General features: G+C 44.7%; 1 protein-coding gene across 5 annotated transcripts in view; it reads right to left on the bottom strand.

The window, feature by feature from the left end:
- PCM1 (pericentriolar material 1) overlaps positions 1-25,425 on the bottom strand; it is a 2,166,942-nt gene that overhangs the window by 838,063 nt on the left and 1,303,454 nt on the right. For all 5 annotated transcript variants that reach the window (XM_069631563.1, XM_069631561.1, XM_069631564.1 and 2 more), the window contains one exon: positions 6,636-6,997. In XM_069631563.1, coding sequence (XP_069487664.1) covers positions 6,636-6,997 — 362 coding nt within the window. The remainder of the gene's footprint in view (positions 1-6,635; positions 6,998-25,425) is intronic.

A 25,425-nucleotide genomic window follows, 5' to 3' on the forward strand; every position in this document is an offset into this window, starting at 1 on the left:
GAGGAATGCCGTCTTCCATAAGAGAAACTTGAGTGGGGCTTGATGCATAGGTTTGAAAGGTGCCCCCATGATTCTTGTCAGAACCACGGTGCGTTCCAATGCCGGGGCAGACGTCTTCACCAGCGGGAAAGACTGTAAACGTCCCTTGAGGAACTCCTTGATGAGTCTGTGGAACCACAGTGAAGATCTTCCAGGGATCAGGTGTAGCGAGAGATGGCCGCCAGGTGTACCTCTATGGATGCTTGAGACAGCCCAGCTTTTGCCAAAGACCTCAAGTATGGAAAAATCTGTGGAGCCGTGACCCTCAGAGGTAATCTTCAGCGACCGGCGCCACTTAGAGTCAACGGTGCCCTGGCTTTGGCGAGGAGTTCCGTGCAGTAAACTGGCAATTTATAACCTCCATGCCTTCGGGTTCAGAGATCTTGGGACGTGATGAAGGATCGCGCCTCCCGGATCTGCTCACCAGGGAGTAAGTATGGCAACTTGACTGGAGGCAAGGCCAACAGACTGAGTAGGGTCGGATACCAAATCTGCCCCGGTCACGCCGGGGAGATGAGTATCATCTTGCACCGACACTGTCCAAGTGCATTGATCACACGTAGCAGGAGAGGAAACGGGGGGAAAGGCGTACAGAAACAGACCTTTCCACAGGAAGGAGAACGCTTCCCCTATACTTCTGGGTTGGTGGAACCTGCTGGCGAACTTCTGCATTTTGAGTTTGTCACTGTGCCAAAAGGATCGATCAGAAGTCTGCCCCATTTGACGAACAGACGGTTGACCTGATCTCGACGAAGTTCCCACTCGTGGCAGGAGCACAGCTCCCTGCTGAGGGAGTCAGCAATGGTTTTTCTTGATGCCTGCGAGGTGGAACGGGGCAAGGGACATCACCTGTCCGATGGCCCAATGCCACAAGTCCTGAGCTTCCTTGGAGAGCACCACGGATAGAGTGCCCCCTGGTTTCCTGATGTAGAACATGGTGGTGGTGTTGTCCGTGAAGATCCTCACCACCTTGCCAGAGATGGTAGGAAAGACTTGAGGGCCCAGAATACTGCATGTAAATCCAGGATGTTGAATTGCAGATCCTTCTCCTCCGGAAGCAACAGACCACTAGCGTGTAGACATGCGGTGTGAGCTCTCCAACCTTCCAGAGAGGCGTCCGTGGTGACCGTCTCCTGGTATGGCGAGGTTTGAAATCCCGTTCCCTGGGTGATGTGGGATCGTACCCCCCACCACTATCGCCCGCCGGAACTCCTTGTTGAGAGGGATAATGTCCACAAAATACCCAAACACTTGTACCCAACGTGCATCCAATAATTCATGTAGGGGTCGCATCTGCAACCTGCAGAGACAGAGGAGGTAGCTGCAGGATGACATCATGCCTAGTACAGACTTGATAGCCTGAACGGTGGCCGTCTTCACCAACGACAGCCGCTGTACATCCTCTAGGTCCAACAACGTCAAGCAATCCCGTTCCTTTAGCTGGCCGAGCACATGTTGCAACGGGACCACCCTGAATTTTTGGGATTTCAAGTACTTTGACTTTAGACGGCGCAGGTCCAGGATGGGTCTCCAACCCTCCGTCTTCTTTCTGACCAGAAAGTATCTGGAATACACTCTGGAGCCCCGGAGTCGTTGGGGAACTAGCTCCGTCGTCCCTTTCATAAAATAACCCCCCCCCCAGCCTACTTCTGCAGGAGTCTGTCCTGATAAATTCTGGTTTCACCATCACTTTCTTGTGGCCAATGCTGGATTTGACTTTTATGGACTTCATTGATTCATGGTGCATCATCCTTTCTCAACTCTCATGCTGGACTTCCTTTGCATCTTGTACTCATGGTGGCCCTGAATCATGCTGTTCCCATCTTCATCTTGCATCCTGGCTTGCAACATTATGTGTTACTAATGACTTCTGCAATAGTATTCGCTCTCCCCTCTTGCTTCTCCACTCTTGACTGCTTACTCTGTTCTCTCCTCCTCTCCCTTTCCCCCCCAATCTCCTCCCCTTACTTTCTTCTATGCACTTACTCCATCAGAATTGTCCCTGGACCTACTATGATAGCAACATCGTCTGTCTCCTCCCCCTTCCCCTTCCCCTTACTTGTTTTTCCTCCCCCCCGGCCTCCAGCACTATCTGAAATGTTGTCAGCCCTAGTACGATAGTCACTTGTTTTGTTCCTCCCCTTCCTTTCTGCACCCCCTCTCCCTCACCTTTTGTTTTTCTACGGCTCTACCAGAAATGTCGTCAGGCCTAGTATGGTAGTCGCCTGTATGTTTCCATTTCCTTCCCACTCTCCCCCTCCCTTCCTTGTCTATGTCTTAGCTCTTGCACTATCTGAAATGTCGTTAGGCAAGTACGATAGTTAATTTCACATCCTTAATGTTCATGGCCTGTAAGAATGTCATTGTATTTTCCCTTGTTCACTCCCTTACCTTGAAGCGCTTTGAAACACATTGAGTATAGGTGCTATATAAAATAAACGATCATATCCTGGCAAGCACTTCTTCCAGGAGCTGAGTGATGTGCTGCTCCTGACGGGGAACCGGCAGAATACAGGGGCCCCTGCGTTGGAACTCCAAGGAGTGCCCCTGGGTGAGAGCGTCCAGAACCCATCTGTTGGTGGGGATCTTCTGCCACTCGCTGATGAACTTAGTCAGCCGGCCTCCCACCGGGTGCATGAGTGGGGAGTCGGGTGCCCTGCTCTGTGGGTGATGCTGACCTCCGCTAGCATAGGCCTGGGGGCGACCCATGTAGGTTTCCTGTGTGGAGGATCATAGGATCATGGAGGTGCCCTGTTAGATGCAGGGTATCCTTTGGATTATCTGCTCAATTTGCCACTGGAGGAGCGAAAAGACGATGAGTGATGCTGCTGTACAGTGCCACGGAAACGTGCCGTCTCAGTCTTTATGGCTAGAAGGGGTTCGTCGACCGCCTTCCCCAACAGATGGGCGCCATCGAAGGGCACGTCCAGCACCTTTACATGAACATCCTTCATGGCCTTCAGCCACCCCTGCCGACGAAAGCAAACTCTGTGTCCCATCTGCCAGAAGCATGTGTCGGCGATGTCCACTACCACTATGATGGCATGGTCCAACGCTATCTCCCCTTCCTGAAAGAGGTCGAGAGCCTCTGTTTTGTCGTCATCTGGGAGGAATTCTAGGATAGGGCCCAGCTTGTACCAAAGTTCCCAGTCGTATCGGGACAAGATAGTCAGAGCATTAGCTCCCTTGATCATAGATGCCGCCGTGTAGATGACTCTTCCCCATGGTGTCCATCTTGTTCCCCTCATTGTCTGGGGGGGGGGGTTGGGCGTGGGGGTAGTGGACTGATGCAGCAGCTGGATTGGCTGAACGTTTCCTTGCATCAGCTGACACTACAGAGTCCGTCAATGGTTGTGACCTCAAGCACTTGGGCGCGGAATCCGGCACCCTGTATTTCTTCTCAAACATGTCTCGTTTGGTTGGAGCCGTGCATGGGTTCTTCATGAGGGCTAGGCCATCCTCCCAAATGTCATCCAAAAAGAGTACCGCCATGATAGTCCTCCTCTTGGACTCTCGTAGCTGATATAGGAACCCCTCCTTCTTGGTTTCCTCGGGCACCAGCTGGAACAGCTCAGAGACCCTGGAGATCATTGAGTAGAATGATTCCCACCTCGTCTGGCAGAGAGACCCTATGAGGGATGACCAAGTCTGGCGATTCGTTGACCGCCGGGAGGAAGTCCTCATCTTCGTCGGTTCCCATGGCCATCGTGGCCGTGTCCGTATCCAGGGCCACTGTTGGCTTCTGGCTCAGACATGGAGGAGGTTGATAAGGCAGCGAAGGCTGGTCAGGGGCCTTTGGTACAACAGGTGCCAGTGCCAGGGGGGGGCAATCTCTGCTGGATCTCCGTCACTAGGGTGTGGAGAGTTGACAGGATGTCCATTGATATGTCCCTCGGTGGAGGGAACAATGGAGTGCTAGGTCCTGCGCCACCATCATCCTCATCCATAGATGAGATGTCTATTGGCTGAACGGAAGCTTTGGAGGGCTGCTTTGGGGCCTCCCCCCTTTTTTTCCTTCCTGAGGGCCGTGTACCGGGACCTGAGACGCTGCTTCCCCCACCCCCAGGGTTATCTGCAGCCTTTGCGACTGCCTCGGCAGTGGTGTCGCGCCTGGGTGGCAGAGATACTCTGCGCCGTAGGAACCAACCCAGTTGGGTCGGATACCTCTCGCCGCAGATGATGTCTATGAGGCCTTTGGTTGCGCTGGATGAGCCTGCTTGGGCTGCGTAGCCTTTTCTTCTGGCCTTGGCTTTTTCGATTTGTCCTGTAGCTTGGCCGGGGTGGAGGACTTCCTCTTTGAAGAGAAGCTCGATGGCAGGCTGGTCATGGAGGCGGACGGCGATCGCTGCCTATCAAATCTGGGACCTGCATCAGCAGCGAACCCGGTGGAATCGGACTTGCGGTTCTTGGCCTTATCTTGGACCCCCACAGATGGGGCGTCCTCAAAGGACTTCAACCTCCTCATCGAACCAAGCGGTCCTCGGTGAGGCATGACCCTGCTCGGAGCACGGGTCAGACACCTTGCTCAATTTGAGCCATGCCGCCAGCCTGCTATACCAGACTTTCTTTGTCTTCTTCGATAAGCCCAGACACATCTGGCACCCATCCTCATTGTGGTCCGGATACAGGTAGTATAGACATGTCAGATGTTTTTCCCCCACAAAGACATTCTGTAGACCGCATTGGGTGCAGGGCCTGCGGAAAGTCCTTCCCCTCCTTTTTCTCCTTCGTCATGGTCGGAAGGCGCGAATTAGGCCCAAGACAATCTCACAGAAACTTTGATGAACAACCGCCAGCGCACAACTTCACCGACAATGGGTCCCCTTTTCCGGCCGATGGAGATAGGAGCACACAGGCTCTGATGAAACAAAAATGCAAGAACATTTGGAAAAAAGTACAAAATAGCTCGGAGAGCAACGCGAGGTCTCCCAACGCTGAAGCGTGTGGTAAAAATCTTGAAGATGGCTTCCAGAGGCGGGCCTTAGGGAGAGGACTGTTATTGGATGGGGCAATATGACCCAGAGGACAGTGATTGGCTTAGAAGAGAAATACACTTTTAAAGTGAAAGTGTTTTTTCCAGGATTCCCAGCCTGACAACGCTGAATATTCATGAGCATGTTAATCCATGCCAGACCCCATGCTGGAGAAATATTTTTTTACTCAAGTGGGGGCTCAGCACATAACATTTTCAATGCCACGGTCATAATGTGAATGAATACATCTGTTTTAGAGAAAGTGTGTGACAATATTTGCCTAGAGGTTACATTTGGTTAGTGTGCATTTTAAAGGCCTAAGAAATCATTGTATATTTGTGTACTTACCTGTCTGATTGGAATTATTGGTGTTGTCCTGTGTGGACTCATTGTAGCCTGGATACATGTTTTTATAACGACACATTTTATGTAGAATGCGCGTATACCAAAACAGGTATAACGAAAAATGCACTTTTTTTTCTTTTTTGTGGGGCTCCCCCCAAAGCCCCCTTTTCAAAACCCACCCCAACCGTTTCCCCACTAGATTCAACCCTTTACCCCAACCCCCACATACATTTTCGTTATGTTTTTTCGTTCTAAAAGTTTCATTATATATACATGTCTGCATAACATTTTCGATAAAGACTGCATACTTTGTAGCCCTACACCACTCCGACTTCCCCTCCTAAGTCTAAGCCTTACTGTTCGGCTACCTACCTTGACATTAGTTTCTTTCCTCCTCACCCTAAAAGGTTGGCCTCCCCAAATCTACCACGAGGGTAGATTTTGAAAAATCCATGTTAACAATCACATTAAAGGGTGGAGGAGAGGAGTAGGAGTGAAACATCATAGGGACGAAGAACTGGTGGAAAGAGTAAGGTGGAGGGAGGAGTAGAGGGGAAGAGGTGATTGGGCGCTGGGCGTGACTGGTCTAGCCTGAATGCAAGAGCAAGGCACTATCCAAACTCCCATTAGAACACTAACCTATTGCTAGAGTAGGGCCAGTTAGGAAATCCTTGTGGCAGTTTATTTAGCTTGCTTACAGGAAGACCAACTATAGAAGAGACGTTAATAGAATGTAGGGGTTACCAATCACTAGAGGGGCAGATGGAGAGAAAACGCCAGGCCCCTCAAATGAAAATAAAATCCCTTGAACTATCCTGGCAAGGATAGAAAGAAAGCAAGGACAGCAGTAGGTACAAAGGACAACCAACAGCTGCTGCTCACCCTAACGTATCTGTGAATCATCTAAGAAACTGTGAAGGCAAGAACATGCTAGACACACATCCATGCGCCAAACTTCTAACATACAAAGAATCTAGACTATCTTGTGTTCAGTGAGCCTGCGGTTATGTGAGCAGGAGATAAAGGTAATGGAACATAAACCTCTGCACCATCATATCCTTTTATTTTTAGCAAATTTAGATATTTGACCTCAAATATTGCAAAAGCCCCATCACAATATTAAAGTTCAATCAAAGTTTTTTTTTTTACCCTGAACTGCGGAAAAATAATGAGCAAGAGTTAGCATGTCAACAAAGGCACATAACATTCAAAGGTGTAGTGCATTTGGAAGAATGTGTATATCAAATCAAAAATGAAAACGAATGCAGTAACACTTACCAATGTTTTTACCCATCTTGCTTTTAAGGTGGGAAATTTTCCGCTTCTTATTCTTCATTTTAGGGTTTTTTTCAGCAGATGGAAGACAACTTTTTACTACTGCTTTTCTAGATTTGATAGTTTTGGTAACAGGTGTTGGGTCCACAGGGTCTGGCATGCTGCTAAAGCTTTCTAATGATTCTTCATCATGCATTCTTGGCCTGCTCCCATCTGATGTTATTTTATTGTTACTAGAAGCTATACACTGCACTGGCACTGAAAAAATGTTTCGAATGTTTTGCTTTTCTGTTGCTCTTTCAGGGGCAGAATGAGTAAACGTCTGACTCGTTGTTTCCATTCCATCTGCAGAGAGTTGTGGGTTCCTTTAAGAAGAGAAAAAGAAAAAAATTCAGTTAAGGCAGTTTGTATACAACTAATACCTTAAGGTGGTACAATGCACCCAGACCAAAGGTAAGCCAAACCTCTCTTAAGGTAGGTAGGTAGTGTGAGAGAGCAGTCAGGATTAACCCAAGAAAGGGGAAGTAGGTAGACAAAGGTGCAGTTAGTACACATTTATCCAAAGAAAGCACACCACACTAGTATACTGAAAAATATATACTTTTATTAAGCTCCACATCTATATCTATTAGTATAATAAGTACTTTAAGTAGACATAACAAATAACTAGTGCATGTAAAAAAACAGTATATTCTTGATGCAACCGATTCCAATACTTAAGTGTAGTTCAACTATATCGTGATAGGCACATTTCCTATAGAGATAAGGAGTGGGAATAAGAGGAGAAAAGGACATTAAGACCCACAGTATTAACAGTCATAAGAGAAGCGACACAGAGCGCGGGCATATAGAACGACACGACGTGCAGCGAGAGGAACGACAGCGCGTGGGGGGGGACAACAGCACGCAGTGTGGATGGGGGCAGGAACAACACTCAGAGAGAGTGGAGGGACACATCAGCATGGGGGGGGTCAGTAGTTGGAGATACAACAGTGCGCCTGCCCAGCGAGGGGCACTAACAGCACACCAGGGGGACAACAGCGCACCGAGGGAAGGAACAAGGGAGCTGTCTTTTATCCACAAGGTAACCATTGAGGTAGTGGATTTTTAAGCCCTTGACAAAGGCATTCAGTTTTGGCCCATCACTTTGCCTGTGGACCACAAGGAAGGTCTACCATGTCTGATGTGGGCCCCACTCAAGAATGCAGCCCTGCACCCCCAGAGAGATTTAAGTTGGATTAAGCTTTTTTGCAGTGCTAAGAAATCACAAATCACACGCAAGTATGCTTGGCAGTTTTTTGGGCCAGCCTGACTGGTGCTCCAACAAGAACATGTGTGTACTGCCCTATGGGGCGAATGGAGGGCTAGTTTAGCCCGGTTTACGAGTGAATGTGTTACAATTGCGAAACCCTATGGATTGCACAAATGCTTAACAGAATTTCTGGAGGAAATCAGTGAATAGTGACTGCTGCCGAGGACCAGGTTTGGCCATTCTTGCTGGTCTCTGGCACTTCTGTTCTTGTTCCCAGTTTCTTCTAAAACTGCTGGACACTCATCCTGGGCATTCCCCCTGTTCGGGCAGTTTTTCTAAAGTCCAACTAAGGGCTTTATAAAACAATATCAGAGGCAGTACAAAACTCCACTCTTAATATATGCTGTACCACCTGAAGACATTTCATAGCGTAGACAGCAGTCAGGCTTGTTTTAGGAGGGAGAGAGGGCTGTGGGTTGGTACTAAGATATTGGGCCTCATTACGGGTCCGGCGGTAACCACCAGACCCGTAAACAGTTACCAGCGCCTGACTTGCCGGTAACACCGGGGTATTACAACCCAGGCAGCCGGAAAGTAAGGCGCCGGTAAATTGTTGCTCCCCATAGGAATTGGGACCACGGAAACACTGGCACTGGTAATAATGGTGCCAGTGCTTCCGTGAAACTCTGTGGGCGGGTGCCAGTCCACCTGGCAGGTCAGTCCTGCCGGCCGGCAAGGTTAGAATGAAGCCCATTGTAGCATACATATGGTCCAGAGAAACAGTGACACTATGTATTGCAAATATAATGGTTTATTTTAAATACAAGTAGCCAAAGATAAATCTTGGGAATGTTAAGTACTATTACATATCATATAAACACAATTATAAAAACCAACACAATACTTATGATATACACACCAAAGCATAAACTTTTTAAATTCTCTCCCTTACCTTTTGTTTTTCTCCGGCTCTACCAGAAATGTCATCAGGCGTAGTATGGTAGTCGCCTGTCAGTTTCTATTTCCTTCCCACTCTGCCCCTCCCTTCCTTATCTGAAACATCGTCAGGCCGAGTACGATAGTTAATTTCACATCCTTACTGTAAGAATGTCACTGTATTTTCCCTTGTTCTTGAAGCGCTTTGAAACACATTGTGTATAGGTGCTATATAAATAAACTATTATAAACTATTATAGCACATCAATATGCAGTTTAAGGCGAGTCAAACCTAAAGATACACATTCAGAAGAGCAATATGCTATTCTTGGGGAGTAAAACAACATTCGTTACTTTTAGATAACCATAAGTAATTCAATGACAGTGGACCCTAATAGTCATAACCTTCAGTGTTATTCTGCTACAAGAATACAGCAGTTATACCAAAGTGTTGAAGTGTAAACCTTGCAACATATTTAACCTTCTACTTACAAAATGGATACAGTTACATAATACTTTCAGAATAGTAGAATACAGTTCTAAGATCAGCAATAACTTGTGAATTACTTTTCAGAAGGGCAATAAGCACTTCTTGGATAATTAAGACCTCAACACTAATTTTAGGATAACCTTAAGTTATACAGGGAGAGTAAAACCAATTTGGCAATAAACTATTACAGTTCTACCAATGTTGCGTTTTCAGATCTATGAAACATAGACTAAGGTAAGCAATAACACTATGCACTATTTTAGAAATGCAATAAGCAGTTCAAGTTAAGCAAAACCCAATGTTGCAGTCTTCGAGGCAGAGCAGCTATTCAAGGTCAGTATAACATATTGGTATATAAACTCTTACACCATTTCTAATACAGTAATACAGTTTTACTAAGGATACCTTTCAGAAGTGTGGAATACAAGTGTAAGATCATTTACAACTCTAGCAGACTTTTAAGAAAGGCAATCAGTAGATCAAGGTAAGTAAGGACCTATATATTTTTCATAGGGGCATTATGCAACTCTATGACAAGTAAGAACTTCAAGACTGTTTTAGAAATGCACTAAATCAGATCAGGGTAAGCAAAACCCAATATTACACTTTTAGAAGAGGACACAGCTATTCAAGGTGAGTAAACCCTATTGGTAAACGTATACATTTATTCAATTCAGGAATAAAAAAATACCAACCCAATTACTTTTAAGAAGAGTGAAACACTATTTCAAAGTAATATACTTTTTAAAGGATCAACATGCAATTCAAAGGTAAGTATTAACTTCAGGACACTTTGTAACTTATTCTGTTCAGGAATCAAAGTCACACACTAATACGTTTACAAGTAGGTACTTTCAACAAGTTATAATTTCAAGACCGAAGTCTTATCTTTTAGAGTCGGTTACATGTCTTTCCACTGATTTTTTCCATCGGAAATATTTTCCAACAAAATCTCTTCCATCAAAATAGTACTAGTATAATTAAAAGTGCACATTCATCGAAACTAATGTATCGAAATGGAGTGCAGTGTCGATGAAGCATCATAAATTGTGAGAAATGGACCCTATCTAAACACATCATGAGAAGTGAGTTGCTAATAACAGTTCTTTCTCATTTACCGACTACCCAGTGAGACGATAGTTGAGAATACAGAAAACGGTTCAGTTAATAACCTTTCAGAATACAGGTAAGTTATACATTTAAAATAAAAGAATAAACATTACATATATCATATACGTAAATAACTATCAAACTAGATGCAGTAAAAGGTATTTCTCTTTCATTTTGTAGTCAGTCTCAATGACCGAAAGTATAGATTTTGTGGTTTACAAAATGGGAAAGAAACAACTGCTATGTAAGGGATATACCTACAACAGGGAGAAACAAATGAACGAGAAATTGTACTGGAAATGTACCAAAAACTTCACAAACAAATGTAAAGGCAGGGCAGTAACGCATGTTGACAAGGTGATTCACGAAGTGGAACACAACCACTTACTGGATGGTACCAAAATTCTGATTAAAAAACCATAACTGAAATTAAGAAAAGAGCTGAAGAAAATATAGATGAGGCAAGTGGATCTGTAATAAAAATGTGTTCTGTAATAAAAACGTGTGTGCACAACTCTTCCATTTCATGTTGCTGGCCAAATGCCTCAAATTAAAACATTGCAACGACAAATATGTAAACAAAAACAAGTACAAACAAAATTTCCCAAAACACCTGAAAGCTTTGCCAAAACCGAATTAACACCAGAATTAAAATTAACTCAAAAGAATGGTAACTTTTTATTGGATAAAGAAATAAACTATCAAAGAGTAATGATAGTTGGCAACTCTGGAAATATTGAATACTTGAAAACGCCCAAATATGGCATGTGGATGCAACCGTGTTCCCTAAACCTTTTTCGCAGTTTTACAGCATACATGCTATTATCGAAGACTCTCCAATTCCTTTGATATATGTACAGATGCCAAACAAATCAGAACAAACACATACACATTTTTAGATTAATTTAAGAAAACATTGCCCCAAAACATGCCAAATCATTGTTCTAGATAACGAGATACAACAAATTAAAGCAATTAATGACATTTTGACATTTTCCAATCATAAAATCCAGGGATATTTTTTCACTTCACACAATCGATTTGGCGGAAATTACAGAACATTGGGATGCAATCAAGGTACATTGAAGATTTAGAGTTCCAACACGACAACAAATTACTGTTCTCATTAGCTTTTGTCCCAGTTAATCAAGTAGAGTAATACTACGAACATTTAACAATCATTTTTTAAAGACAATCAATACCTGGAATCACTGCTAGATTATTTTGATAGTAATTGGATAGGACAGTTGACAAGAAGTGGATCAAGAAGAAGGAGAGCAAGATTTGAAAACAAATTATGGAATGGTTATGAATCAGTATTAAAGGAACATGCCAGAACAAACAAAATCGAAGGGTGGCACAATGGACTAAATCAATCCTTCAAAACCAATAATCAAACATTTTGGTCTTTTCTTAGACATTTAAAATTGGAACAAGCGAAGCAAGAAATGCAAATAGCAAAAGTTACATCAAAGGAAAAAACAAACGCAGAGAAAAAAGTATAGAGACACTCAAAAAAGATTAATAAACTGCTTAATGGAATTCGAAAAACAGGACAAATGAACCTGTTTAAACAGTGTTGCATTTAATATAAAATGTTAACTTAGCCAAAAATGAACTTACCACTGCACTCTGGATACCAAGAAACACGAACAAAATCCCCAGAGCAGAAATCCAATGCAACCAAATCCAAAGGAAAATCTACGAAAAGGAAGCCAAAATCCCAAAAAATCCACATGGCAATTGTTAGGGAGAATTCTCTGTTAAGGCTAATTTCCCAAACCTAGTGAGTCCCCCAGCAGCTTTTCTGGATTTTTGGGGTTTATTGTTTTCTCCTGCTAAGAGTGAGACTCTCCCACTCTTAGGCATGATTTGAGAATGTCCTTTGACTGTGAATGTGTTTTATGGGCAATGGGGTCTTTTACTCCATAGGGCTTCATGTGTTTTTGGTATGTGTGTTGCACAGCAGCCTCAGTGCAGTAACACAGGGGTGTCATAATGACCCCCAAACATAGACTCCATACCCTGGGACTGACTACTGTCTGCCAGGGCATGTAAAGTCACCATTGGCTTTACTAGTCTCAAATTGTGAACAGAACCAGTGCAAACCATCATATTGTGGAAGTACTGGTAGGGGTAATTCGATTGCCCCTGGGTCTGTTTTCCAGGGGGCACGGTCCAGTTCCCCCCTTGTCGAGTTTCTGGCTGGTGGCAGTGGCTACCACGCAAAATATTCCACCGGAATATTTCTTATCGGATTTTCTCATTGATTTTAAACGCACCACTTTTGGGTGCAATGTTAAAGATACTGTTGGGTTATTTATTTAATATTAATTCCCCGGTTGGGTCTTTTTGCCAGGACTCGGTTTTAAAATGGCATTTGTGTTCGCCTCTGAAACTCTAACCCAAGTCGAGCCCTTTGATCCACTTTTTGGCGGGCTTCTGCACAGAAGCCCTCCAAATGGTGCCACTCTGTCTGGGGTCTACAGGATGTTTGGGAGGGGGATTAGGGACCCTGGACTGAGTTGCCTCGGCAACTCAAGTCCCACTCTTGTGCGATTGGCCCAGTGGTGAGCCGGCCGGCTCACCACTTATGTTTGAGTGACAGCTAGGCTGTTGAATGGGGTTTTTTCTGCATAAAAGCAGGGCTTTGGGGACTGGAACTTCAGAAGTCGCCACAGGACCTAAGAATCCGACGAGGAAGAAGCTGAGCCACCTGCAACCCGACGACACCACTGATGAAGCCCTGCTGAAATGAACTCACCACTTTTCCGACAGGGAAGATCTTCTGCTGAAGAGTCTTCTCCCCTTTGAGCTGGTGGGACCAACAAGTTTGCCCTCTTTCGCTCCCAGAAGCGTTACTTGGTCGAATCGCCCGTGCCAAGCACCCCGGCGGCCAGATAGCCAAGCTCACCACTTTTGACCGCGAATAAAAGGACCACACCTTTTAAATCGGGAACTCTGCGGCTCGTTTTATCCCTGGGCAGTGCAACGACTCCAGACTTCCTCCACGACGAGATCCTCGCTTCCTCTTGCTGGAACAACAAACTGCAACCACTGCCAGGAACAACTGCCGCCGCTGGAGCTTCCTTCCGATTTAAGGTACTGTGTCCTGCCTGGCCTCCCTTTCTCAAGGTGTCTCCTAAATCCTTGACTTCTATACTGGGTTGGACTCAGACCTGCTAAACTTTGTTTCTTGAACTATTCCAACTCCTTTTTGACACTCTGCAAAGACTTTTAGTGCACTTTAAACAGTGTGATCCTGGGCGCATTTGCACTTGCTCCACTTAAAGTGGGCCTGTCCTATGAACTTAGGCTCTACAGTATAACCTGCCTTTCTTCCCTTTGCTCTGCCTCTTAAAGTGTTGGAAATTGTTTTACTTCATGCTCTGCCTTTTCTCTCCCTTTCTAACCTAAACTATTGGAGTGCCATCTAGGTTAAGTGCTCACTCCTGTCTTAACAAATAGTGTGCCTTAACCCTGACTTGTCTGATAGCTATCAAGGGAGGTGTGTATACTTTACCTAACTTGCTTTTACTGACGAGTGCTGGTATATTACTTCAAGTGTGTTTTTAAATAAATAACTATATACTTTTTAAACAAAGCTCTGGTCAGTGTTTGTTTACTCTATTGTGTTTTGGCCCTATTGTGTATACTCTACATACTGCCCTATTCTTCTTGAGAGAGGTCTGACTGCTCAGCCACAGCTACCACGTAAATCTGGGTGGTGCAGACTGCTACCAATTGGGTTTACTGCTGCTCCTGTAGTCTTAATCTTTTTGCAGTGTTCCCCAAGGGAACTGCACAGGATTCTGCCTAAAAGCAATCCACATAAAAAGAAGCCAAAAATGAAATGAATCCATGAAATAGAAGCCAGAATCAAGCTAAATCCACAGGATAATCCACAAAAAAGCCAAAACCCAAGGCGAAATCCACAGAAGAATCCACGAAAAAAACTATAAAGCTTGAAAAAAGTAATCCAACTTGAAGAAAAAAAAATTCCCAAAAAAGCACATCCACGGAAAAAAATCAATTTGAAAATAAAAATAAACAAGAACTCCACAGGAATCGTCCTATCCAGAAAGTAGAAGCTCCAAAATGGTTATTACGTACACGTAAATCAATGGAAACGCATTGGATCCTATGGAAAAAATGGATGTCACAGCAACACCAAGTGGGGAAAAAATATATCCAAATTTCAAATAGTTATTACTAAAATATAGATTTTACACATATATATATTTAAAACCGTTACATTTTTTGAATGTTTGAAAAGTAAAAAATGCAAGCTTAGTGATTAAATTTCTATGAATATTCTATTCGATGGTAGCACATTTCTATCAATACATTTTGATGGAAAAGAATTCTATGGACATTTTTTCGATGGACAGACCTTTAAAGCCCTTCCCTATTCGAGGGCGTGAGTTTTCTCAGACAGAAGAGGGACCGTAGGGGTCATGGAACCAGCTGTAGGCAGGCCAGCATAGGGTTAAAATGAAGGAAAAACAGAGTTCTAGAGGATATCTCGTTGAACATTTAAGTATCAGCTTCAGAGTTAGTGAAAAGTGTTTAGGGACTTCAGAGAAGGCTCCCTATATGCGTTCCAGCGTTTGGCCTGAGCGCACAGTATGGGCAAACTCCCACACACACTAATCACACCCAATACTACACAAGATACACACAAGGCTTTATGTAAGTATCACCCAAGCCAACACAGTACCTCAGCTAAGAAGAGGAGATGGTCGTCTTCCCGAGGCAGCAGCACAGGAACCGGTCCCTGGATTCTTGGTCTGGAGACTGAAGAAACGGACACTGGATGGGAACTGGCAACAGCAGTCAACAGGAGAGGCTTCGAACAAAGGATTCTTCAAAGCTACTAATGGCTCTTTGTAATTGGCACCCTTTTATAGGTACCTGATGAACGAATATAGCCAGTCGGATTCTCTTAGCAAATCTGGTACTGCACTCTGGTGAAGGGACTTCAAGGTTTGGAATCGTGTCTCTGGGGGTCCAGCAGGAGTCCACCAAAGTTTTGGAGAGAATAGGACTTTGGAAGACTGTGCACTACACACTGGCTCGAGGTCCCCTGGTATTGCAGTTAGCAGCCCAGCAAGGTTGCACATCGTTGAAAGATGGCTTTAAATGCAGTTCTTCTTGAGACTAGTGAGTCTCAGCAGCCTCTGGGTAGCAGTTGTCATCTTCGGGACCCCCAGGTCGATTGGAAGGAAGGGTTAAAACAGGCTATGGTTACACAGCAGGCTATCCAGTCGCTGGAATCAGTTACAGCTGTCTTTTCTTCATCTTCAGATTTATTTTGAGTGGTGGACTTGACAGCAGCTTCTAGAATTGGTTTATCAGGAACCCAAGCTCAACTTCAGCAAACTCTCCCTGCGGTTTACAGAATGCGGCAGGTGGCTGTCTAATCAGGACAAGCAACTCCCCAGTAAGAACCAGTTCCTTTAAGGCCGACTGGAAGACAAAAGGCTGCATAGTTTCCGACTCCCTCCTCGCTTCCTACCTTCACAGACGCTCTAATGGAGCCTTGGCGGGAAACACAAATGGTTCCCGCTAAAGAAAACTTCAACCAGGTCCTCCCCCCACCTACAACGGCGCAGGAAGACCCAGGAAACAACAAGCATTTAAAATGGCAGAAAAGGACAAAGCCAACATTCCAGCAGAACGGTCACCCTTCTGTGCATTACATCAGATGATTTGACAGCTCAAGTAATATTGACTGAAAGTCACTAAAGTAGATTCACTGCCACCAGCCATTAAAGTTAGCATGCTATTATAACAAAAATGTTACCAGGACAGTGAGAAAGGGGATACAATGCATCTCCCCAGCACTCCGCATAAGGTGGGGGTGTGCTGGGGTCTCACATATAAAATGTTAAGGGATGGAAATCCCACCTTACTCTTGGGAATAGTATATCCATGATTTAGTAAGAGAAATTAAAAAGGGAAGGTCAAAGGCAACTCAGCAACACTGCCCATAAGGAGATGTGTGTTGCCATAGTAAAATACATACAAGCCCAAAAGTTAAAGGGAACTATACATCCACACATTCTATGGAGATATATAAAAAGGTTACCCATAAATAGAGTAAACGACAAGGTGAGAGGGGACAAAGATTTCCACTCACCTAGGAACAAGGATAAATAATTACCAAGTTCAGCAAAAGGTTCTGGTTTGATACAGTGTTGTGCTTTTCTGATGTGTAATGACTTTCTGAATCACTTACCCTATTACACAAACCAAATGGTTCTTGGACTCAGGAAGGCAATAAGACATGCCTAGACCACCTATTAGAATATAACTGGCTCTTTACAGGCTGTTTATTCACAAACATAAGTATAAGGTAGATATTGGAATAAATGCAATCAGTTATACATAGACACAAAAGCAGGAATGATTATACAAGGATCTACATCACCGTTAGTGTAGTTGCAGAGGAAAACCTAATCTCAGCCACGACAACAATACCTAGTCCCAAGGCAGGTAGGCAGAGAGATCACACGTGACAACAGGGTCCGGAGCGGAGCGTCCTTCCTCTCAGCGAGACTTCATCACCCGGGGTTCCAATTCTCTACCATCAGGATACCTCTCCTCTTATGGGGTAACACATCCCGCCCCTTCTAGGTTGCCAACTGTCCCCGGCTGAAGGACGGAGAGCAAGCATGGAAGGCACAAAGTGGAAAAATCCAGTCAGTAGTGGAAAAACCCAGTTTGTCTCCCACGCGCTTATTCTCAGCAACCCTTATCAATGCACCTGCACATCTCCAATTCCCTTCTTGGCTCGTCCTTGAGCGAACAATACAAATATCCTTCATAGTGAGCTCATCTGCTTCATAATATAATCTTGCAACCACTGCAGAATTCATGTTTGTCTTTTAACTGAGCTCACAGAAACGTAGACTTTCATTGCGGTTTGGAAGTGAATGTCCAAAATGGCCTAATACACAGGAGAGGACGATTATTCACATAATTAAAGATCTTACCTAACACCACCCCCGTTCCCCACACCCTCCAGTTGCCCTTGCTGGTTGGACTGTGATACATCTTTGGAGCATTTCCTGGTTGCTGCACTGCTGCTTCCCTGCAAAATGCTACACAACAAAGTGCCATGAGGCGGGTGTCTATCTGGCCAGGAAGAGCGTTGGTTCATTACTACTCTACTTCAGCTCCAATTTGGGTTGCCACCAATTGTTAACCCCACTGTGGCACCATTCTTTGCTGACTGGTTTAACCCTCTTGCCCACTTGAGCCGACATAAACACTGTCGGGATCTGTCGGGGGGCTACAAGAACCAATTCTGTTTGTTCCTGACAGGCCTTCGCCAGGGTCCTCGCAATCATATTGAAGGGGGGAAAGGCATAGTGTACCCATTGTGTCCAATGCTGGAGGAAAGCATCCGTTTCAGTCGCTGCTGGATCAGGATTCCAGCTGAAAAACACTGGTAGTTGAGTGTTCAGGCATGAGGCAAACAGGTCTTTGGACATGGGACCCCAGACCTGCTGAAGTCGAAGGAAGACTTCCCCGTCAAGCCTCCAGTCGCTGTAATCGACTGCATGTTGGGAGTACCAATCCGCCACTACGTTCGTAAGGCCCGATATATACTCTGTACCGAAATCCGGCGCTCTAGACAGTAATGCCAAAAATCTTTGGCCAGTTCTGCTAGGGGCAGAGATTTGGTGCCACCCAGATGATTGATATATCTTACCGCTGAAATGTTGTCCATCTTTAGTAAGATACAACAACTCACTCTTGGTAAAGGAGCATACTGCGAAGGAACCCGCTAAGAGCTCTAGGCAATTTATATGCATTCCGAGTTCCTGTGGCGACCATGTCCCTCCTGTGGCCACTGGACCGCATCTCGCTCCCCAGCCGGAACGGCTGGCCTCTGACTATCACTATGTCTGGGGCAGATCCGAAGATTGCTCGGCTGTTCCAGGCCTCCAAGTGCATGAGCCACCAGTTGATTTCCTTTTTCGCTTCTGGTGAAAGAGTCAGTCGCTGTGAATAAGAAAGACTGTCTTAGTTGTAGTCCCTTTATCCTCTGCAACTCTTGATAGTGTAGAGGTCTGGGAAAAATAGCTTGGATGGAGGAGGAGAGAAGTCCTATCACCCTCGCTAGGTCTCGCAGGGATATATCGTCCCTCTGCAGGAGTCTGCGGATTTCCTGTTTGGTGGAGTGACTTTTGGCTGCCAGAAGACGGAGCTGAGCTGCTTCAGTGTCGATGACGAATCCTAAAAACTCTAGGGAAGATTTCTCCCAATTTATGAGGAATCCGAGACTGTGAAGTAGGTCTATGGCCAGCTTGGTCAGCTGCTCTACTAGAGCTTGTGATTGCGCCATGAAGATAATATCGTCCAGGTATATATATTATCTGTCTGACGCCTTGTTCTCTTAAATGTGCCACTACTGGTCTCAGGAGCTTGGTGAAGGCCCAAGGAGCTGAGGAGAGACCGAATGGTAGGCTCGTGAATTCCCAGTCTCAGTGTTTCCAGGATAATCTCAGGTTGCTTGTGTGTCCTGATGCAAGGTACGCATCCTTCAGGTCCAGGCGCATAAGCCAGTCGTCGGGTCTCAGGAGGTCCCTGAGCATGTGAATACACTCCATCTTGAAATGCCAATAAACAATAAAATCGTTGAGGGCCTTGAGGTTTATGACTGGACGCACTCTCTTTCCTGTGTACCAGAAATATGTGGCTGAAGAAACCCCCTAGACTTGTGCAGGGACGAATCGCTTGTTTCAATGCTAAACTGAATTTTTTTGGCCAGCGCTACCTCGTCCTCTTTGGACATTGTGATCGGAACGGGACGACCTGTCTGAAAAGGTTGTGCAAATAATTCCAGGCGCATGCCGCGAACTGTGTCCCTGACCCAAGCGTTCCCAGATAAGAAATCCCATGCATGCGCAAAAAGAGCTAGCCTCCCACCTATAGGCGTTAACGGCGCGGGCGCTGCAATAGGTAGACTAACCTGTGGTTTGTTGCTGTGCTGGGTAGCGGGTGGCTCTCCTCCAGCCACAACCTCTTCCTCGCCCCCTCGAAGGGAAGAAGGTGTCTGTGCGATCCTGCCAGGCTTGATGGTCCCTGGATTGCTGAGGTCTTCGATCAATAGAGTATCGGCTGGACGAGCGACCTCTACCTCGACCGGCCCTGGCGAAAATCTTCGCAGAGAAAACTCTTGATTGAGGATTACGCTTTGTCAAGTGTGGTAAAGGTGCCCACAAATTTAGACATCTCCTTGACAAAGGAGTCGCCAAAGAGCAGACCTTGGGCAGCGGCTCCTGACTCGTCTGCTAACTCAGAAAGCTTGGCATCGATCTTATAAAGGATACACTTGCGGCGCTCCGCTGAAATGGCGCAGCTGGCGTTGCCCAGCAAACAAATGGCTCTTTGAGCCCAGCCTGAAAGTATCACTGGGTCAACAGGAGCACTTGTGGCTATGGCTGCTTCAGCCAGGTCCATCATTTTAGCTAGCGGACCCATGACACCAGCACCTTGTCTTGGCAGGACTTCCAAGCACGATCAATGCCCTTCCTTGGATCCTTGACATTCTTTCCCAGGAAAGTAATCATCTTGGAGTCCAACTCCAGTGTCAGGGCTACCTTGTCTGGGATTCCCGGTAGTGGACATTCTGCTTTGAGTCTTGCTCAGACTTCTTTATCTAAAGGCTTGCGCAGCCTGTCTTTAATATACTCTGTTGTTCTTAGAGATGGCCCCCAGTCGGAAGATCTGGGATGCACTAAGTCTTCTGGGGAAAACATCTCCTTGGGAGAAGAAAGGTCATCAACTGTCTTTTTAGGGACGGGGCCTGCCGCAATCCCTGAGGTGGAGGGTTGTGACCCTATTGTTTGTGTGTCTTCGTTGGAAGAAGCTGGAGACAAACTACTGTAATCATAACCTTCTTGGTCAAAGCCCTGTTGGTATCCCTCCGGACTAGAGGGTCTAGTGCCCCTGTTCTCTTCCTCGGGCAAGAGGATCCATCAGCGGAAGGGGTCTCCTTCCTATTCAAAAAGGCCTTTTTCAGCCTGGAGTAGGCATCTGAAAGGCCAGCAGTGGTGGGTTCTGGCTGGCTCGGGGAGGGTCGTAGAGTCTTTACTCATTCAAGCCGGAATACATCCCCCCATCCGAAAGGTGCTTTCTTTTCTGTGTCTTTTCTCGGTAGGGACTTTTCTTGCAGTTGCTCCTTCATGGTGTCCAGGCGCTACTGGATAGGCAGGAGCATCTCCGATACAGCTCTCTTGATGCTAGTCTCCACAGTGGAACCCAGTACCTTTTCCAAGCTGCTTGCCATCGCCACTTCATCAATTTCATAGGTGTGCTCTTGCTTCAGAGGAGAAGCGCTTTGAGAGGAGAGCATTTATTTCTCCTGCCTGTTGTGCCTGGTGATCACAGAACAGGCGTTTAGACCCAGCAAAAGACTTCGTTTGGAAAACGCTCGATTCCTGGAGGAGGCGGAGCTTGGCCAGATCAGCTGTTTGATCATGTGACCTTCTGCCGAGACAAAACGAAACACAAACTACCCTTGCGGCGTTAAGCCCGACGGTGTCAAGGGCGCTGACTGTTTTGCGGCTGTTTGGCGTGAGGGCGCATATGGCCCTATAAAGGACCACTCATTATATCCACATTGGAAATCAAACAGAGCTTGTACCATCTAACAACAGGTGAAGTGAAACTGAGGTAAGGGGCCTCACTATACTTGTACAGTATTGTACTTTAGATTGGTTACCGCGCGAGACTGCGGGATATTTTTTTCATTGATCACGCTGGTTTTGCCCTTTAAGACTTGGGACACACTTACCTCTCTGAGCTTCGTAAGGGGTTCATTGATAGATCATCGTGATATACACATCCTAGATTGCAAGCATTTCTGACATAGAAAGTTTCCATCCCACTCAGGTTTCAAACTACTGTACACACATTATTTTGCACTTTTTTTTTTTTTATCTTCAGTGCACACATTCTAGAGTGCTCTGTAACCTAAAAAAGAGTTGAATGAAACTTCGCAGCACAAAAGAAATGGAAGGAGCAGGGGACGGATCGTATCTAAGTAAAAATCAGGAAGTAAGTTCATCAACTGCGCAACATGCTCAGGAGAATATAAATACAAATATCCCGCAACAAATCCAAGTACTGGCTGAAGAAACTCATAGCACCCCAGTAAAAAGCACCATGGAGAAAAATCCGAATACTGCAATAGTGAACAACTGGAAGCGGGGCCTGGAATATACCATCACAACAAAAAGGATACAAAGTAAAATAGAAAATCATTTTGGGAAAAAACGACACAAAAGTCACAGTGACATCGCAGGAGAATCACTCATCCTCTGGGAAGACCTTAGGCACTCCCAAACCCCGGCTTCCAGCACAGAAATACATCTCACATCAACAAATCTGGAAAAAGAAGCCCCCATTCAATTTGAGGAGGATAATGTGACTCCTCCATCGCCACAAAACCTACAACCAACAAAAAATGTTACACAATTTTTCAGGAACAAAGTGAAACAGATCTCAAAGATGACGAGAAGACACAAACAAAGTTAAATACAGACACATTGAAAGCTTTGAACTTCGTTCTTAACTCTTTGGTTTCAGTCTTCGAGATGTTAAAAGGAGAGGTTCAATCGCAAAATGGGATATTGTTAGAAATGACAAAAGAAATCGCAATATGTGATTCCACTTTAGCGGGCTTGGCAAATGCTATTAACACAAAACTGAGCACTCCAATTCAGGCTTTAAACCTTGAGATTGTAAAGCAAGGACTTGACATTTCCTCCATCCAGCAATCTTTGAAGGAAAAAAATGAAATCGGAAACCTTAACAACAGATTGTTGCAAGAGGTTCTCTCAACTTTGAAAGGACATCCGTCCCTAGCCCAAGCAGAGAAAACCCCAGAAAAAAATCGGGAGTATTCACTTGATGACACACCGCTTTCAGACTCGATAATGGAAGAATTTCTAAGACTTGCTACCGTAATGGAGGAAGATGCAGATATTGGAAAAAACATACAAAAAACAGAATGTGATAAACGAAAAAACATACAAACGGGCGAACCCCAAGAATGGCAAGAACAAGGGGTGCAAACATCAAGAGGTAGAAGAAAAAGAAGGAACCGTCTTGCAAAGAGAGAGAGATCCAAACCTTAAAGGAAAGAAAAAACAAGATAAAGGGCTGAAAAGTAACAAAACCGATAAAGAGAATGGAAAAATACATCACAAAATACAGCCAAATGGGTACAGTGAGGAACAAGAGAGTATTACGGGCGACTTTAAAGTACCACAAAATCACACAAAAAGAAATAAATCTGTTGCAGGAAAGGGAAACCAGAAGCATAAGACTACTATCCCTAAGAAGATCAAAATAATGGAAGGGAACAAATTGGATGATATAGCTTTGGCAACAAAAGCAAGCATCGGTTTACAAACAGAAGAGGAGACAGAGCAAAATGAGAATCCAAAAAAGAAAAATAAAGGAGGCAGATAAGGATCTGAAAGGGCAGCCAAACTCAGAGAAACTATCAGCAAAAAACAATTTAAATGCTCAACTCCAAAAAGAGCCCATAGCAAAAACAGAAAAATGGGCCCCTATCTTTCTAAAAAAAAACCCCCAGCTCAAAAAAAATAAATCCAATGGGAAAGCCATTGCTCTATGCCAACATGAGAACAGGAAAATCGCCCCCATCTTCCTATTAAAGAAACAGGCGGTCGCCAAAGACCCAAGCCTAACTCTCCCTAATCCACATGTCTTAGCAAATATGGTGGGAAAAAACATATCCAAAACAAGTGATAACAAAACTCAAAATGGAGAAGGGAAATTTGCGAGACTTGTCATCCCTACAAACCATGAGGAGAACATTGAAGGCACTCAAACCCCTCCTATAGTATGTGATCAGTTAACCCAAAGCATACAAATAGAAAACACCATCCAAAGGGTTTGGTTGAGGTTGCGCTCAAACTATAGGCACCATAAAGCTTTGAATCGGGGAGTGATTTTAGGCATAACACATAAAACTAAAAATCTTCATTCCTTCAAATCCGATAACATCGAGAACGTGAAATTTCCAATGTCAAATGACCCGTTTTTGGTAGAACTCATATTGACGTCTGAAAATGCAAAAAATGCTATCCTACAAAATTCAATTGAATTGGAATCCTATGGATTAGAGGTCTCATGCAATGATAGTAAAAAAAACATCATGAGCGAACACCATAACCCTGTATGCCCAAACAAAGGAAGAACATCCCAAAATGAGGCGATCCTTACAGGGAAGAGAAACTCAGAAAGAGATCCCAAGACAAAAGATAATACCCTCGCGCTCCTTCCAGAAATACTGACAGAAGTATTACAGAAGCTGGGATTGGGCACACAGCGACTTTAGAAGGAAAAACATAAGTATCTTTAGTTGGAACACAAGAGGCTCTAGTGTCATCAGAGATAAAGAAACACGGACATATATATTCAATCAGGGAGATGCAATTCTATTGCAAGAAACCTGGCTGGTAAATCCACTAAACATTGAAGGATATACAGTCATCTGTTTATCAGCTGCACAAAAATCATTAGGTCGTCCTTCAGGAGGTTTATTGATAGCATTGAAAAGCCAAGTTTTTAAAAACGTTACAGAAATATGGAAAAATCTCCATGGTATCCAGGCATGTAGAGCTGAAGTAAACTTACAAGAAACCACTAATACCTGGATCTTTGTAAATATTTACTGGAACCCAGCGACATCGAAACTAAGTTGTTTTTTGGAAGACCTAGCACTACTATTTGAACTATTAAAAACCACCTTAGCATCCAGTAAAATTGTGGTAGCAGGAGACTTCAACTCGCACTGTTTACATTCACAGGAAGGAGACTCAGATCGAAGAACCCACGGAAAAATGAGCAGGGGAAAAAAGTGGCAGGAATTCATGGAACAATGGGATCTTCACATGGTAGTTGGCACACAGGAGGGTGAACCATATATAACCTGGCGAAGAGGGAACTCATCCTCTGCGTTAGACTTCATTTTCGTTTCAAAAACCCTGCAGGCTTTGCCTTCCACTCTAATAATAAAACAGGAAATTGGCAGTGACCACAGCAGATTGGAGCTGTTATTTGAAAACATCCTAACAACAGAGACTGAAAGAGAACTACAGTTGTTAGAAGAAAAAAAAGGAAAACTCATTGTCAAATACAAAGATGGGGGAGACAAATTGAATGGGAAACTTAAAAGGATTCCTGAACATATCTGGAAAATACAATGTAACCCAGACCGATTCACTAATTTTTTATGGGCAACCTTAGCGCCCAAATATTTAGCGGAAGAAACAAAACAGAAACATCTACATGCCTTTGATGAACCTACACAAAGGAGGAAAAGAGAGCATAGAAAAGCTCTGAGAGACATTCATAAAGCAGGATATTTGTTTGAAAAAATGCAAATCGAGATAAAAAATCAAAAAGAACAAGTTATTTTCTTACCTGGTAACGTTCTTTCGATGGGATGGTCCGACGACGTATTCCATATCTATGACATGTAATCACCACAGCTGTGCTGCTTCGGAAACTTTTCGGCGTCTGCGTCCTGCGTCGATGACGTCGATGCGCCGTCGTCGAGGACCTCCTCCGACGTCCGACGTCATCCGATGTGATAAGTAGGACGCACGACGCCCATAGCCTCAGTTGTAGTTTTTTCCCCCAGAACGTGTGACATAAGTCAACTGCCAGTCAGACACAAAGCCTTGCGGAACGTAAGCTGCAATCGCAAAAGAAATTCTGCAGCGGGGAAGGCAGGGCGGGAGCGATATGGAATACGTCGTCGGACCATCCCATCGAAAGAACGTTACCAGGTAAGAAAGTAACTTGTTCTTCGAGGGGATTGGGTCCTCCGACGTATTCCATATCTATGACAGACTCCCAAAGCAGTACCAAAGCAAGGAGGAGGGAAAGAATGTAGAATCAAAATTTAGAATAGCCAATCAAATAGCAGAGCAAAGGACCGCCTTGCCAAA

This window comes from Ambystoma mexicanum, chromosome 6q (genome assembly GCF_040938575.1).
Source record: "Ambystoma mexicanum isolate Mex_15411 chromosome 6q, UKY_AmexF1_1, whole genome shotgun sequence".
NCBI lineage: Eukaryota > Metazoa > Chordata > Amphibia > Caudata > Ambystomatidae > Ambystoma > Ambystoma mexicanum.